The 18,485-nt window shown below is 52.3% G+C and overlaps 1 protein-coding gene across 4 annotated transcripts in view; it reads right to left on the reverse strand.

The window, feature by feature from the left end:
• The window catches only part of LOC134992685 (ankyrin repeat domain-containing protein 50-like), an 81,465-nt gene continuing 62,980 nt past the window's right edge, over positions 1-18,485 (reverse strand). For all 4 annotated transcript variants that reach the window (XM_063950800.1, XM_063950801.1, XM_063950803.1 and 1 more), the window contains 4 exons: positions 16,101-16,565; positions 11,248-11,477; positions 4,812-8,522; positions 1-318 (listed from right to left, as the gene is read on the reverse strand). In XM_063950800.1, coding sequence (XP_063806870.1) covers positions 4,813-8,522; positions 11,248-11,477; positions 16,101-16,474 — 4,314 coding nt within the window. In that variant the 5' untranslated portion in view covers positions 16,475-16,565 and the 3' untranslated portion in view covers positions 1-318; position 4,812. The remainder of the gene's footprint in view (positions 319-4,811; positions 8,523-11,247; positions 11,478-16,100; positions 16,566-18,485) is intronic.

Below are 18,485 nucleotides of genomic sequence, written 5' to 3' on the forward strand. Positions count from 1 at the left end.
TACCAACATGAAGAAGGTTTATTCGGTTATACGAGTCCTCCATCACTGAGTGCACGTCGTTACCACCCAGGATGGGACGTTACCCATAGCAACCTATGTCCATTCTAGTATAAATGCTTACACAACAGGTTAGATACACAGGTCCCCAGCACAACGCTATAGCAGATGGCCCTCTGATCGCACAGCCTGGAACAGCCCAGCTGCTCCCGGAGGCCAGTGACAATCCTGCTCCCACTGCGACGCAGGTTCCTCAGCAGCTTTATCCGCAGCGCCCGATCCTGCGCCCAGCAGACTGATCCCGCAGAATGAACGCGTCACCTGGAAACGGAGATAAGAGAGTAAGTCTGACATCTACGCTACACAACGCCACAGCATCCGCCCCCGATATAAATAACATTATTACTACTATCATTACCCACTTCATGGGCCTCATTCAGGACTGGAAGCTATTTGCACATACAGATGTGTCCACTTACATCTAGCCTCCCTGCACGCTAAACAGCCATGCCGTGACTTCATAGCGCCAGCGTCTTTTTGTGCGATTTTTCCCAATAAAACGAGTATTAATCGCAAAATTATATGCGGCATGCCGGTATTCTGTGTGCGACCGCGGTTCTATCTCCATACGGAATTTTATTTACAGTGTTTACCCCACAATACTGTCTGCATAGCATTTTCATCGGCAGTCTGCGTCCTATTCACATAGCGATGCTAAAAAGACGCATTTTTGCCAAAAAAAGAAAAGATGCCCGACGCTAACGCAGAAAAACTTCAGGGGGCGCCATTTCAGTGCAAACACAAAATATGGTCATAGAACATCTCATACACTGCGCGCACACACACACACACACACACACACACATTATAGTAATGGATGGATAATAGCATTGTCCTCGCTGACACATCACTCATCTCCTGATATACTCTGTGCTGCTGGGGACCCTGCTCCTCCCACTATATAACTCTCAGTCTGTGGCTTCCTGCTGCCTCCATTCCCCTCCTCACATCATGTCACTGCCCCTGTCACATGCAGCCCTGTCCTCACTGACACATCTCTCCTCTCCTGATGTACTCTGTACTGCTGGGGACCCTGCTCCTCCCACTATATAACTCTCAGTCTGTGGCTTCCTGCTGCCTCCATTCCCCTCCTCACATCATGTCACTGCCCCTGTCACATGCAGCCCTGTCCTCACTGACACATCACTCATCTCCTGATATACTCTGTGCTGCTGGGGACCCTGCTCCTCCCACTATATAACTCTCAGTCTGTGGCTTTCTGCTGCCTCCATTCCCCTCCTCACATCATGTCACTGCCCCTGTCACATGCAGCCCTGTCCTCACTGACACATCACTCATCTCCTGATATACTCTGTGCTGCTGGGACCCTGCTCCTCCCACTATATAACTACATCCTCTCACCTGTACGCGACACCGCGTACATCACACAATGTACACCCTCTCTCCTGTACGTGACACCATGTACACTCTCTCTCCTGTATGTACATCCTCTCTGCGTACTGTGTAATCTGCCACGCCAGGTCATATACCGCTGATAGGGAGGACATGTGTTTACGGACGCTGCTGTTGACTTTGGAGGTGGCGAGCGGAGCAGGAGTTGTTTTCAGAGCAAACAAACGGAAGGGAAGGATTTCTGGTTAATCTTAAGATGTGAAAGGTTTATACCGTCCTCGCAGGACAAAGCGTCGCTGACAAACTGGAACGCAGAAGCCCGGAGGCGCCATCTGCTGGTTGGGCACATCTGTGCATGTGCTATGTAGATGGGGTGCAGTGGTAACGGTGGGACATTGGGGGGGTCATTCCAACTTGATCGCACGCGGCCCTTTTTCGCAGCGATCAGGACAGAACTGCGTATGCACCGCAATGCGCAGGCGCGTTGTACGGGTAAACAGCGGATCGTTGCTGGGCGATGAGTTTAACGAAAAATCCATTCGCACAGCCGATCGCAAGGAGATTGACAGGAAGAAGGCGTTTGTGGGTGTCACCTGACCGTTTTCTGGGAGTGGTAGGGAAAACGCAGGCGTGTCCAGGCGTTTGCAGGGCGGGTGTCTGACGTCAATTCCGGGCCCGGACAGGCTGAAGTGATCGCAGCGGCTGAGTAAGGTCAGAGCTACTCAGAAACTGCACAAACTATTTTTGTACCGCTCGGCTGCACACGCGATCGCACACTTGCAAAGCAAAAATACACTCCCCTATAGGCGGCGACTATCTGCTCGCAGCGCTGCAAAAAACATCTAGCAAATGATCACCTCGGAATGACCCCCACTGGCAGCCAATACTTCTTTACACATCAAGGCCAAGAGATTTGCACAGAAAACAAAACTGTTGTTCAGACTAATTAGCTAAATCAGGGATCTCGGTAATGAGTATAAGCGACAGGTTTTATCATTTTTCCAGCGTTTGGGCGGAACTGGCGATTGTGGCTCGCTGTCACCCATTACAGATCTGGCAGAGGGTTGTATAGTGTGCGCCGGCTGTTACTAAGTATTAGTGATTCTGTAACAAAAGAACTGTATAAAGTAACTAATAAGATGCATATTTCACAAGAGCGGCACGGCGCGGTTACGCTGGCTGTTTGGCGCAATCTGAGGATGTGTGTACAGATGTGTCCACTCACGTCTAGCCCCCCAGTCATGTCATTCCGCAGTGTGACTTGGTGGTGCTGAGCGTCTTTTCATGCGACTAAAATGCGCCTTATTCGCAAACCTATATGAATAGGACGCACAAACCGTTTATGCAGAGTAAATGATATGCGGCATGCCTATATTGTGTGCGTAACCGCGCCGGTATCTGCATACACAATGTTACGTTACAGTGTTTTCCTGGAAACATTCCGTATGCAGATACAGCCGCAGACGCACGCAGAATATAGACATGACGCCTATCATTTTAATCAGCAGAGTCTGCTTCTGCGTCTGACACCAGCCTCATTCCACGGGACCTGTCAGCTGACTCACGCCGGGCATCTCCCGCTGCGTGGCGTACTGAGGCTGGATGTATGAGGCATCTCCCGCTGCGTGGCGTACTGAGGCTGGATATATGAGGCATCTCCCGCTGCGTGGCGTACTGAGGCTGGATGTATGAGGCATCTCCCGCTGCGTGGCGTACCGAGGCTGGATATATGAGGCATCTCCCGCTGCGTGGCGTACTGAGGCTGGATGTATGAGGCATCTCCCGCTGCGTGGCGTACCGAGGCTAGATGTAAGAGGCATCTCCCGCTGCGTGGCGTACTGAGGCTGGATGTATGAGGCATCTCCCGCTGCGTGGCGTACTGAGGCTGGATATATGAGGCATCTCCTGCTGCGTGGCGTACTGAGGCTGGATGTATGAGGCATCTCCCGCTGCGTGGCGTACCGAGGCTAGATGTAAGAGGCATCTCCCGCTGCGTGGCGTACTGAGGCTGGATGTATGAGGCATCTCCCGCTGCGTGACGTACTGAGGCTGGATATATGAGGCATCTCCCGCTGCGTGGCGTACTGAGGCTGGATGTATGAGGCATCTCCCGCTGCGTGGCCTACTGAGGCTGGATGTATGAGGCATCTCCCGCTGCGTGGCGTACCGAGGCTAGATGTATGAGGCACCTCCCGCTGCGTGGCGTACCGAGGCTGGATATATGAGGCATCTCCCGCTGCGTGGCGTACCGAGGCTGGATGTACGAGGCATCTCCCGCTGCGTGGCGTACCGAGGCTAGACGTATGAGGCATCTCCCGCTGCGTGGCGTACTGAGGCTAGACGTACGAGGCATCTCCCGCTGCGTGGCGTACTGAGGCTGGATGTACGAGGCATCTCCCACTGCGTGGCGTACTGAGGCTAGACGTACGAGGCATCTCCCGCTGCGTGGCGTACTGAGGCTAGACGTATGAGGCATCTCCCGCTGCGTGGCGTACCGAGGCTAGACGTATGAGGCATCTCCCGCTGCGTGGCGTACTGAGGCTAGACGTACGAGGCATCTCCCGCTGCGTGGCGTACTGAGGCTGGATGTACGAGGCATCTCCCGCTGCGTGGCGTACAGAGGCTAGACGTACGAGGCATCTCCCGCTGCGTGGCGTACTGAGGCTGGATGTACGAGGCATCTCCCGCTGCGTGGCGTACTGAGGCTAGACGTACGAGGCATCTCCCGCTGCGTGGCGTACTGAGGCTAGACGTATGAGGCATCTCCCGCTGCGTGGCGTACCGAGACTAGATGTATGAGGCATCTCCCGATGCGCGGCGTACCGAGGCTAGACGTATGAGGCATCTCCCGCTGCGTGGCGTACTGAGGCATCTCCCGCTGCGTGGCGTACTGAGGCTAGACGTATGAGGCATCTCCCGCTGCGTGGCGTACTGAGGCTAGACGTATGAGGACACACCTGTAAGTGGACAAATCTGCAAACACGATGGAAGATGCGTATGGCTGACACCTACTCTCCTTGATAGATGCCTAGCACAGTACCGGATCCTGTAACCGCTGGGAAGAAGTAAATGTCCGCTGCGCAAACCACATAAAGCGTGCATGCTACCACCAGGAAGCCTCCTACTGTGTGTAAGGCCAGCGGGCGACCCTTACATGGGGCAACTTCCCTTACCGTGCCCTTCAGACAAAGGACCTCCCACTGACAACTGGTACCTCCTGCCTCCCGCTGACCTGTATGGAAACGGGACCAAGGGATGGGACCCCCACTAGCTCCCTAACAGATCACTGTGACTAAAGGTTCCAGGACATTGCATTCATTATCCTTATGTGTCTGATATACACCTGCCGACACACACCTACACCTGCATAAGAGGAAAGAAACGGTAATTATTGTGCTGACCTCACAGTGGTGTCTCCTTCCTGTAGCTGAATCCACACGTACGCCCCTCGAACTGCAGCTTGATGGCCTGTTTGAGGTGTAGCTGTGGGTCCCTGGTGGTGATGGAGATAATGGGAGGATGCAGTTTGTCTGGGGAGCTGGTCTGGTCCCGACACTTATTTGGAGAGTACTGATGATATTCTTTGGTCTTACTCGGCGAGTGCTCCGTGTCCCCGGCTTTTCCAGGAGAGTACGAGAAGTCCTCAGGTCTTTTGGAACCACATGGTTTATCTTTGTATCTTAGAGGAGAGGTTACGATGTTTAGTGTTTTTTTGTAAGGAGATACAGTTTCCACAGGTCTCTTTGGGGAGGTCACTGGGTCATTGCATTTCTTTGGAGAGTACACAGGGTTCCCCATTATTTGGGGAGAGCGCATGGGTTCCCCGGTCTTGGTAGCACAGTGCACAAAGTTCTTGGACTTCTCTGGAGAGTCCGTGGTCTTTCTGTGCTCAAAGTCTCTCTCGGTGCCAGTATGACTTGATGAATATCCAGAGCTACTGGTTTTATTTTGGCTATAGCCAGGGTCTCCCATCTTACTACAAAATGAGCTGGAGTTACCCTTCCTATCCTGAAGGTGCACACTGTCAGTGGTCTTGCGTAGAGCGTATGAAGGGCTTCCGTACTTTGGGTTTGTGAGAATCCCATTCCTCTTTAGCTCGCGGTCCGGAGAACTTGGATTTTGGCTAGGCCTGCTAACTGCTTCCCATATATTAAGTTCATAAAACGCTGTGGGACTTTGTGGTGAGGTAGGTGCATCTACTGGCTGAGTGGGCATGAAATCAGGAAGACCATGGGAACCAAGCACGTCCGTGATGGCAACAGCTTGGCGGGAACGGCTACGTGGAAGAGAGTGTTGCTGGACCTGCTGTGTAAAGGTTAGGATGTCCATGGGCACTGTTGCCTGGGAATGGTATGTAGAGGAGGTCATAACTGATCCCCTAGAGCTCTTCAGGGAGTTGTCAAGCGAGTGGCTACCTGTTGACACTGGGGAAAGTGTAGACCAACTATCTGCACCTGCTTCCATTTTCTCTTTTCTGGATGAGTCTTTTTCTGGAGCTCTCCCCATCTGCCCTTGGTAGGAAGGAACACCATGTTTCTCCAGAAGAGTCACTAGTGCGATGTGCCCACCTTTCCCAGCTACTCTTATAGGGGTACGTCCATAATGGTCAGCATGGAAGGGGCTGGCCTTTCCCTCCTCCAACAACACTCTGGCCAGCTCCACATGTCCTTCTTGGGCAGCAATACAGAGAGGGGTGGCACCCTGGGAGCATTGGGCATCAGTGAATGCCCCATTCTCTAGCAGCAGTTGGGCAATACTGACATGTCCTCTCCAAGCGGTGCAATGTAAAGGAGTTCTCCCTTCTTTGTCAAAGGCGTTGCAATTGGCCCTGCCCTTGCCCAGGAGAAGCCGAGCCATTTCCAAGTCTCCCTGCCAGCAGGAGGCATGTAAAGCGGTGCGTTCCTCCGGATCCCTACCTTCGGGGTCAGCCCCATGCTCCAACAGAACGTTTGCCATGTCTGTTTGCCCTTGCAGAGCCAACAAGTACAGGAGCGGCTTGCCTTGGCTAGTCTTTATATCAGGGTCCGATCCCTTTCTCAGCAGTAAGTCAACTGTACTTTTGTGGCCCCCGAGAGCAGCAAAGCACAGAGCAGTCATTCCATCTCTGCCCCGCTGGTCTAGGGGAGACCCCCTGTTAATCAGTAACTCTACGCAGCCCGAGTGACCTTCCTGAGCTGCCAGGAGAAGAGCAGTGTACTCCTCGTTGTCTCTTGTGCTAATTTTAGCGCCCCCTTCTACAAGAGCGCGGCAGACATTTCTCCTTCCTTCACAGGCTGCCCAGTGCAGCGGGCTCCAGCCCAAGTGGTCCTGGTGGTTCTCATTCAGCCCTCTGTCCAGTAAGACCCTGACAGCCTCTTCTCCTCTAGCTGCAGCGGCCGCCAGCACCAGTGCTGACTTCCCTTCTGTATCCGTGACATCCGTAGCAGCGCCCCAAAGCAATAGGACCCTCACCGTCTCAGCATGTCCCACCGAGGCAGCTGCCAGGAGCGGCGTCATCCGTGCCTTTCCCGGACGATCGGGGTCAGCTCCAGCCTCAAGCAGAAGCTCCGCAACTTCTTCCTGCCCCTCATATGCAGCAACCAGTAGTGGTGTTGCCCCCTCCTGGTCTGGCAGCTCCGGGTCTGCTCCATGTTCCAACAAAAGAGACACCAGCTCTGGGTGCCCGTGTCCCGCAGGCACACACAGACAGGCCACAGCAAGAGCGGTGCGCCCTTCCAGATCACACTTATTCACATTAGCTCCAGATTCAAGCAGCAGCTTTGCAACTGTATGATGACCCATATAAGCCGCCGCCATAAGGGGAGTGCGTCCCTCCACATCGGCATCATCTATCTCCGCCCCTGCTCCTAGCAAGGCCTTCACCGTGCCCTCGTGTCCTCCCCAGGCTGCTGCTCTTAGTGCCGTTCTTCCGTCAGGGCCAGAAATGTCTGGCTGAGCGCCAGCTGCAAGTAGTACTTCTACCACCTCAGTGTGGCCTCCCCAAGAGGCGGAGCGCAGGGGTGTCCACGCACGGTTGTCAGTGTGGTCATAGCAGGCCCCATGCTTAAGGAGGAGCTCTACCACTTCCACGTGTCCGCGGTGGGCTGCCAGTCCCAAAGGAGTTTGCCCATCTTCATCTGTAGCCTCCAGGTTTGCTCCTCTGGAAAGCATCAGCGTAACAGCCTCCAGGTTCCCAGCATGGGCTGCAGCAGCCAGCAGAGTCCTTCCAGCACGATCCCGCTGGTTTAACCCACCCCCAGTCTCTATCAGCATTTCCACAGAGCCAGCTGGCTGTAGCGTCTTCCTCAGAGTGCCAGAGGACTCCACAATCGAATCACTGTCCACCTTACACCTGGCCAGTAGAAGCAACTGCAAGACTTCCAACTCTAGGGGAATGTCTGAGGCCAAACAGTCAGATACAGGAACCCCTGTCCACAAAAGCCACAGCGCTAAGTGAGAAGGTTCTAGTCCTCGGAGGTCAGACAGCAGAAGATGCCTGGCTAGCTGATGAACCTCGTCGGGTTTCAGGTCTGGTGCTCGGGCCGAGAAACTCATGGCAAGCATGCAGTGCCCCTCGGAGACACTGCACAGGTACTTCTGAGTACAGTATTTCACATCCAGGAGCCACTCGGAAAAGCTGTGATGGAAGAGCACGAGAAGACCGTCAGGGGCACTTAGCGGGCGCAGCAACATGGAAATGGATCCTAGAATCTTGCTGAAGTCCTCAGCGCTCCACCCTTTCATCTGCTTGGTCCAGACCGCCTGGTGCAGCTCAGAAGGTAACAGCGGAGACGGAGAAGCCAAGATGACATTCAGCAGCGTCTGCACCTGGCAGAACTGCCGCCCGGAGAAAAGCCGCTGGCACAGCCACAAATAGAGTCCGTTCAGGGTGCCAGGGATATGGCGGATCTCGCGGAGGACGATGGCCCCCTCGGATACGCCGTCCAGCACTCGCTCCAGGTAGAGGAAGCAGCCGTTGCTCTTTATGTGCAGCTGGTTAAGCATCTCTGCAGTGTCGGGTGTCAGGTGCTGCCGCAGAGCCTCTTCCCTGTCCAGGCGGCACAGGATGTACTGCTGAACGTTGTGGACAACGTGAGCCTTGCGGAGATCGTCCAAACACAGCCTGCGGAAACCTGCGGGGAGCAGAATGAGATGGTTTACTCACAGTGTCTACAGAGGAGCTTGCTGCGCGTGCATGCAGAGAGGGCTATATAACAGGTGTATATATATATATATATATATCTATCACAGTGTGTACAGAGGAGCATGCTGCGCGTGCATGCAGAGAGGGCTATATAACAGGTGTATATATATATCTATCTATCACAGTGTGTACAGAGGAGCATGCTGCGCGTGCATGCAGAGAGGGCTATATAACAGGTGTATATATATATATATATATATATATATATATATATCACAGTGTGTACAGAGGAGCTTGCTGCGCGTGCATGCAGAGAGGGCTATATAACAGGTGTATATATATATATCACAGTGTGTACAGAGGAGCTTGCTGCGTGTGCATGCAGAGAGGGCTATATAACAGGTGTATATATATATATATCACAGTGTGTACAGAGGAGCTTGCTGCGTGTGCATGCAGAGAGGGCTATATAACAGGTGTATATATATCGGAGTGTGTACGGCGGGGATGCTACCTGACAACCAGCAGCGCGGGAAGACAAGTAATGCTGGGACGTGCTTACAGCAGGCGTAATAGATCCAGGACTACACCATGGTACAGTGGTTCTCTAATACCCCTTTCACATCGCACAAATAACCGGGTACCGACACGGCATATTGCCGTGTCGAACCGGGTCAGTGTGCGATGTGAAAGCACACTAGGCGATTTAGCGGGTCGCCTGACCCGGTAAATCAACCCGGTAAAAAAGAAGGGTTTTACCCGGGTTGATTACCGGGTCAGGTGCGGTGTGAATGGGAGCCGTGTCGATGCGACACGGTTCCCATTCACAAGATAGGGAGAGGCGGCGCAGGAGATGAGCTCATCTCCCGACGCCGCCTCCACCCCCGCCCCTGCTGCTGCTGCGGCCTCCGTTGTCATGGCAACCGACCCGGTATATTGCCGGGTCGGGAAGCCTGCAACGGAGCGCAAATGCCGGATCCCACCCGGTAAGTACACGTTTGTCTTACCGGGTAGGACCCGGCATTTGCGGTGTGAATGCAGCATAACTCAGGACCCCAAACAGCTCACCCAGCAGGTGCACAGGTGTACTCATTACTCACTGACACATTTCCCAGGTCACCCGTCAGGTGCACAGGTGTACTCATTACTCACTGACACATTTCCCAGGTCACCCAGCAGGTGCACAGGTGTACTCATTACTCACTGACACATTTCCCAGGTCACCCGGCAGGTGCACAGGTGTACTCATTACTCACTGACACATTTCCCAGGTCACCCGGCAGGTGCACAGGTGTACTCATTACTCACTGACACATTTCCCAGGTCACCCGGCAGGTGCACAGGTGTACTCATTACTCACTGACACATTTCCCAGGTCACCCAGCAGGTGCACAGGTGTACTCATTAGTCACTGACACATTTCCCAGGTCACCCAGCAGGTGCACAGGTGTACTCATTAGTCACTGACACATTTCCCAGGTCACCCAGCAGGTGCACAGGTGTACTCATTAGTCACTGACACATTTCCCAGGTCACCCAGCAGGGGCACAGGTGTACTCATTAGTCACTGACACATTTCCCAGGTCACCCAGCAGGGGCACAGGTGTACTCATTAGTCACTGACACATTTCCCAGGTCACCCAGCAGGGGCACAGGTGTACTCATTACTCACTGACACATTTCCCAGGTCACCCAGCAGGGGCACAGGTGTACTCATTACTCACTGACACATTTCCCAGGTCACCCAGCAGGGGCACAGGTGTACTCATTACTCACTGACACATTTCCCAGGTCACACAGCAGGTGCACAGGTGTACTCATTACTCACTGACACATTTCCCAGGTCACCCAGCAGGTGCACAGGTGTACTCATTACTCACTGACACATTTCCCAGGTCACACAGCAGGGGCACAGGTGTACTCATTACTCACTGACACATTTCCTGCGCTGCTGAACACGCCACCTGTCACGCTGTCCTCCTAACCTATGGCAGCCAGCAATACTAGATAATGACATCACGTATGTGCACAGGACACGGACTGGCTCACTGACCGAGATCCGCCTGGCGCTGAGCTGGTGGTGTCCGTGGTTTATACAGCACATGCCAGGAGTTACTTGCTGCATGAGGGCCCGTGCCTGTGTGTGAGCACCAGGGGGCGCTGTGATTGCTCCCAGACATAGCACGCTATATACTGTACAGCGCTGACACAGGGCACAGCTATAACCGTATAATACCCAGCCTGCTCTGTCTGAGAGGTGACCCTGCCACGGTCTCATGCTGAACGTCCTCTCTCTCTCTGCACTGGATCTCGGCAACCGAATGAGCCCCTCACCTGCACCTCCCCTCCCCCCATCTCACCTGGTGCATCACAACCCGTACAGATGAGGCAGCGCAGCCAATCAGAGGCGGGCAGAGCATATACTATACCCCCACCACCATTCTCTCCGTGCACGGGCTCAGACAGGGCAGGTAAGTGGGGGATGTGTGGTATTTGGGACCTGGGGGTTCCGGGGGTGTAAGGCGTGTCTGAGTTGCGATGGGCATTCTGGGATGAGTAATGTGGGGGTGCTGTGGTAATACTGGGGGTCAGCCCTTTGCTGTAGGGACACCCGCCCTTGTAGTATGGCCGGCTGCCCGTCACATGTTCTGCGCATACTCTGCATGTATGTTACACAGCATATAAAACATACTACACGCGTCACGCCGCCTCACCTGTGAACATCCTGGTGACAGACTTGTTCACCCTCCGCGCAGAGCACACAAGCAGCAGCCACGGGGGCAGTAGCTCGCAGTGATTGGCCAGCAGCTCCGCAATGGTGCATCTGGGCTCCGCATCGAAGCAGTCTGAGCGACAGCAGCAGCACATCTCGTCCACAGAGTCAACAAGCAACAGCAGGTTCTGCGAGGGCGGCATCAGGTTCTCCAGGGGCGACACGATCACCCTGCAAAAAGCCAGACCGTGACCGTTCATTATCCATACCTGGCGCAGAGCGCCCGATTATACATAAGCTGCAGAGCATAGCGGGGAGGTTATTATATGTACACTGCAGAGCATAGCGGGGAGGTTATTATAGATACACTGCAGAGCATAGCGGGGAGGTTATTATATGTACACTGCAGAGCATAGCGGGGAGGTTATTATAGATACGCTGCAGAGCATAGCGGGGAGGTTATTATATGTACACTGCAGAGCATAGAGGGGTGGTAATTATAGATACGCTGCAGAGCATAGCGGGGAGGTTATTATATGTACACTGCAGAGCATAGCGGGGAGGTTATTATATGTACACTGCAGAGCATAGCGGGGAGGTTATTATAGATACACTGCAGAGCACAGCGCTCAGGTTATTATAGATACACTGCAGAGCATAGCGGGGAGGTTATTATAGATACACTGCAGAGCATAGTGGGGAGGTTATTATAGATACACTGCAGAGCATAGCGGGGAGGTTATTATAGATACACTGCAGAGCATAGCGGGGAGGTTATTATAGATACGCTGCAGAGCATAGCGGGGAGGTTATTATATGTACACTGCAGATCATAGCGGGGAGGTTATTATATGTACACTGCAGATCATAGCGGGGAGGTTATTATATGTACACTGCAGAGCATAGCGGGGAGGTTATTATAGATACGCTGCATAGCATAGCGGGGAGGTTATTATATGTACACTGCAGAGCATAGCGGGGAGGTTATTATATGTACACTGCAGAGCATAGCGGGGAGGTTATTATAGATACACTGGAGAGCATAGTAGGGAGGTTATTATAGATAAGCTGCAGAGCATAGCGGGGAGGTTCTTATAGATACTCTGCAGAGCATAGCGGGGAGGTTATTATATGTACACTGCAGAGCATAGCGGGGAGGTTATTATATGTACACTGCAGAGCATAGCGGGGAGGTTATTATATGTACACTGCAAAGCATAGCGGGGAGGTTATTATATGTACACTGCAGAGCATAGCGGGGAGTTTATTATAGATACACTGCAGAGCATAGTAGGGTGGTTATTATAGATACGCTGCAGAGCATAGCGGGGAGGTTATTATAGATACGCTGCAGAGCATAGCGGGGAGGTTATTATATGTACACTGCAGAGCATAGCGGGGAGGTTATTATATGTACACTGCAGAGCATAGCGGGGAGGTTATTATAGATACACTGCAGAGCATAGTGGGGAGGTTATTATAGATACGCTGCAGAGCATAGTGGGGAGGTTATTATAGATACACTGCAGAGCATAGCGGGGAGGTTATTATAGATACACTGCAGAGCATAGTGGGGAGGTTATTATAGATACGCTGCAGAGCATAGCGGGGAGGTTATTATAGATACGCTGCAGAGCATAGCGGGGAGGTTATTATATGTACACTGCAGAGCATAGCGGGGAGGTTATTATATGTACACTGCAGAGCATAGCGGGGAGGTTATTATAGATACGCTGCAGAGCATAGCGGGGAGGTTATTATAGGTACAGTGCAGAGCATAACAGGGAGGTTATTATACATGCACTGCAGAGCATAACAGGGAGGTTATTATACATGCACTGCAGAGCATAACAGGGAGGTTATTATAGATACACTGCAGAGCATAGCGGGGGGTTATTATATGTACACTGCAGAGCATAGTGGGGAGGTTGTTATAGATACGCTGCAGAGCATAGCGGGGAGGTTATTATAGGTACAGTGCAGAGCATAACAGGGAGGTTATTATACATGCACTGCAGAGCATAACAGGGAGGTTATTATACATGCACTGCAGAGCATAACAGGGAGGTTATTATAGATACACTGCAGAGCATAGCGGGGGGTTATTATATGTACACTGCAGAGCATAGTGGGGAGGTTATTATAGATACGCTGCAGAGCATAGCGGGGAGGTTATTATAGGTACAGTGCAGAGCATAACAGGGAGGTTATTATAGATACACTGCGGAGCACAGCGGGGAGGTTATTATAGGTACAGTGCAGAGCATAACAGGGAGGTTATTATAGATGCACTGCAGAGCATAGCGGGGGGGTTATTATATGTACACTGCAGAGCATAGTGGGGAGGTTATTATAGATACACTGCAGAGCACAGCGCTCAGGTTATTATAGATACACTGCAGAGCACAGCGCTCTGGTTATTATAGGTACAGTGCAGAGCATAGCGCTCAGGTTATTATAGATACACTGCAGAGCACAGCGCTCAGGTTATTATAGGTACAGTGCAGAGCATAGCGCTCAGGTTATTATAGATACACTGCAGAGCACAGCGCTCTGGTTATTATAGATACACTGCAGAGCACAGCGCTCAGGTTATTATAGGTACACTGCAGAGCACAGCGCTCAGGTTATTATAGATACACTGCAGAGCACAGCGCTCAGGTTATTATAGATACACTGTAGAGCATAGCGCTCAGGTTATTATAGGTACACTGCAGAGCACAGCGCTCAGGTTATTATAGATACACTGCAGAGCATAGCGAGGAGGTTATTATAGGTACAGTGCAGAGCATAGCGCTCAGGTTATTATAAATACACTGCAGAGCACAGCGCTCAGGTTATTATAGATACACTGCAGAGCATAGCGCTCAGGTTATTATAGATACACTGCAGAGCACAGCGCTCAGGTTATTATAGATGCACTGCAGAGCACAGCGCTCAGGTTATTATAGATACACTGCAGAGCATAGCGCTCAGGTTATTATACACTGCAGAGCACAGCACTCTGGTTATTATAGATACACTGTAGAGCATAGCGCTCAGGTTATTATAGATACACTGCAGAACATAGTGCTCAGGTTATTATAGGTACACTGCAGAGCACTGCGCTCAGGTTATTATAGATACACTGCAGAGCATAGCGGGGAGGTTATTATAGGTACAGTGCAGAGCATAGCGCTCAGGTTATTATAAATACACTGCAGAGCACAGCGCTCAGGTTATTATAGATACACTGCAGAGCATAGCGCTCAGGTTATTATAGATACACTGCAGAGCACAGCGCTCAGGTTATTATAGATACACTGCAGAGCACAGCGCTCAGGTTATTATAGATACACTGCAGAGCATAGCGCTCAGGTTATTATAGGTACACTGCAGAGCATAGCGCTCAGGTTATTATAGATACACTGCAGAGCACAGCGCTCTGGTTATTATAGATACACTGCAGAGCACAGCACTCAGGTTATTATAGGTACACTGCAGAGCATAGTGCTCAGGTTATTATAGATACACTGCAGAGCACAGCGCTGAGGTTATTATAGGTACACTGCAGAGCATAGCGCTCAGGTTATTATAGGTACACTGCAGAGCACAGCGCTGAGGTTATTATAGGTACACTGCAGAGCACAGCGCTCAGGTTATTATAGATACACTGCAGAGCATAGCGCTCAGGTTATTATAGATAACCTGAGCGCTGTGCTCTGCAGTGTATCTATAATAACCTGAGCACTGTGCTCTGCAGTGTATTATAGATACACTGTAGAGCATAGCGCTCAGGTTATTATAGATACACTGCAGAACATAGTGCTCAGGTTATTATAGGTACACTGCAGAGCACTGCGCTGAGGTTATTATAGGTACACTGCAGAGCATAGTGCTCAGGTTATTATAGATACACTGCAGAGCACAGCGCTCAGGTTATTATAGGTACACTGCAGAGCACAGCACTCTGGTTATTATTGATACACTGCAGAGCACAGCGCTCAGGTTATTATAGGTACACTGCAGAGCATAACGCTCAGGTTATTATAGGTACACTGCAGAGCACAGCGCTCAGGTTATTATAGGTACACTGCAGAGCATAGCGCTCAGGTTATTATAGATACACTGCAGAGCACAGCGCTCTGGTTATTATAGGTACACTGCAGAGCATAGCGCTCAGGTTATTATAGATACACTGCAGAGCACAGCGCTCAGGTTATTATAGGTACACTGCATAGCATAGTGCTCAGGTTATTATAGATACACTGCAGAGCATAGCGCTCAGGTTATTATACACTGCAGAGCACAGCGCTCTGGTTATTATAGATACACTGCAGAGCACAGCGCTGTGGTTATTATAGATACACTGCAGAGCACAGCGCTCAGGTTATTATAGATACACTGCAGAGCACAGCGCTCAGGGTATTATAGGTACAGTGCAGAGCACAGCGCTCTGGTTATTATAGATACACTGCAGAGCACAGCGCTCTGGTTATTATAGATACACTGCAGAGCATAGCGCTCTGGTCATTATAGATACACTGCAGAGCATAGCGCTCTGGTCATTATAGATACACTGCAGAGCACAGCGCTCTGTTTATTATAGGTACAGTGCAGAGCACAGCGCTCAGGTTATTATAGATACACTGCAGAGCACAGCGCTCTGGTTATTATAGATACACTGCAGAGCATAGCGCTCAGGTTATTATAGATACACTGCAGAGCATAGCGCTAAGGTTATTATACACTGCAGAGCATAGCGCTCAGGTTATTATAGATACACTGCAGAGCATAGTGCTCAGGTTATTATAGATACACTGCAGAGCATCTGACGCTAATGGCGCCATATAAGTCTGGGGGCACCGTCCTCACCTCTTGAACAAGTCATTGAGGTCCCCCTTGCAGGTCTCTGTGTCGGTCTCTCCTCTGTACCCCTGGATGAGCGTGCTGTGCTGCAGCTGCCGTGCCAGGCTCTGGATGAAGTGATGCGGGTTGAGACTGGCATGAGTGTGGGCCTGGCAGAAGTGGTATGCCAGGACCCTGGAGCTGAGCCGTGCGTTCCGTCCTGCCTCAGACGTGGGCCACAGGATCTCTGTACACAGGGCAGTTTTTCCTGCCCCGGGGGCACCGGTGATGAGAATACCAGGTGCGGCCGCTCCCCCCAGCCTCTCCAGACAGTGGCCGAGCCTCTGAAGAGCCCATTCCCGGCAGTAGAAGGCCCGCCCCCGCAGTTCACTAGATGTCATCTCGGTAGGCCTGGTGGGTACTGCGCCGCTGGCTGTGGGAGCATCACGAGGTGTACGGGAGCGTCCGGCAGGTCAGAGGCAGCGTATATACCTGTAACGTAAGAGACAGTAAGTGATCGGCAGAGAGACCCACCGAGACTCCTCGCTCGTCCCCATACACAGGCCCATGTAGTCCACTGTGCAAAACGCCCTGCGTATAACCTCCCCACCCACCGCCTCTATTCTAATAGGTTATATGTCGCTATTCTTGTTGCAGAGCACCTACAGGTGGCGCCACAGGGACCCGGAGAATGAGTACTGCGGACACACGGTGCAATAGTAACCTAGCAACAAAGGTGCATCTTGTGATACCCCGCAGCGGCCATTTTGGAAAGAGGCTGATTTAATAAAGAGGAGTTAGAGAAGTGAGAGAGGAGAGCGGAGGGGCCCCACTGCGCAGTGATACGCAGTCGACAGAGAGGAAGAGTGTCTGGGACTTGTAGTGCCACACAGAAAGCCTAGCTGGGAGTCCTGTCCAGCTGTTTGCTCTGCCCAGTAATAACCTTGTTTAGGACCTCAGACTTGGTGAGAGGAAACCATTATTATACACAACCTATGTGATATAGAGAGACTGGACCTGATCCAGAGGCGGACGCTGAGCGGCAGAAGCAGCGACCTTTGTCGCCGGTGATACTGCCAAATTATACTTTTGCTGCAGCCGAGAGATGGCCACCAGCCGCTGCTCTATCCCGCCGTAGTGCGCACACAGGCGTGCCATGGAGCAGACATGGGCCACAGAATCAGACCGCAGAGGACCCTATAAGTGCTCAGAATGTAAACAGAATATGGCTGCAGGAGTCCGAGGAACTACGTTTTCTGGCGCAATCCCCGACACCGGAACGCCCTTCACACGAGCCACCCCCTGTCACCGCCCCGGAATGCCTATTAGGATCTCCATGCAGCTCCAATCTGCGCCTGCCGGCTAGGCCCTGCGGGACAAATATTGGGCCCTTGACCTTCAGTTGTAAAGACACTTTAAGGGCCCCACCATGTACACAACAACTTAACAGTAACCCAGGTTATCAATGATTTGAGGAGGGTGCAGCACTATACAGGGTTAGGGGAGGGGGTGCAGCACTATACAGGGTTAGGGGAGGGGGTGCAGCACTATACAGGGTTAGGGGAGGGGGTGCAGCACTATACAGGGTTAGGGGAGGGGGGTGCAGCACTATACAGAGTTAGTGGAGGGGGGTGCAGCACTATACAGAGTTAGGGGAGGGGGGTGCAGCACTATACAGAGTTAGGGGAGGGGGGTGCAGCACTATACAGAGTTAGGGGAGGGGGGTGCAGCACTATACAGAGTTAGGGGAGGGGGTGCAGCACTATACAGAGTTAGGGGAGGGGGGTGCAGCACTATACAGAGTTAGGGGAGGGGGGTGCAGCACTATACAGAGTTAGGGGATGGGGGGTGCAGCACTATACAGGGTTAGGGGAGGGGGGGTGCAGCACTATACAGGGTTAGGGGATGGGGGTGCAGCACTATACAGAGTTAGGGGAGGGGGTGCAGCACTATACAGGGTTAGGGGAGGGGGTGCAGCACTATACAGAGTTAGGGGAGGGGGGTGCAGCACTATACAGAGTTAGGGGAGGGGGGGTGCAGCACTATACAGGGTTAGGGGAGGGGGGTGCAGCACTATACAGAGTTAGGGGAGGGGGGTGCAGCACTATACAGAGGTAGGGGAGGGGGTGCAGCACTATACAGAGTTAGGGGAGGGGGTGCAGCACTATACAGTTAGGGGAGGGGGGGTGCAGCACTATACAGAGTTAGGGGAGGGGGGGTGCAGCACTATACAGGGTTAGGGGAGGGGGGTGCAGCACTATACAGAGTTAGGGGAGGGGGTGCAGCACTATACAGAGTTAGGGGAGGGGGTGCAGCACTACACAGAGTTAGGGGAGGGGGTGCAGCCCTATACAGAGTTAGGGGAGGGGGTGCAGCACTATACAGAGTTAGGTGAGGGGGGTGCAGCACTAT

This window comes from Pseudophryne corroboree, chromosome 2, assembly GCF_028390025.1.
Source record: "Pseudophryne corroboree isolate aPseCor3 chromosome 2, aPseCor3.hap2, whole genome shotgun sequence".
Lineage (NCBI taxonomy): Eukaryota > Metazoa > Chordata > Amphibia > Anura > Myobatrachidae > Pseudophryne > Pseudophryne corroboree.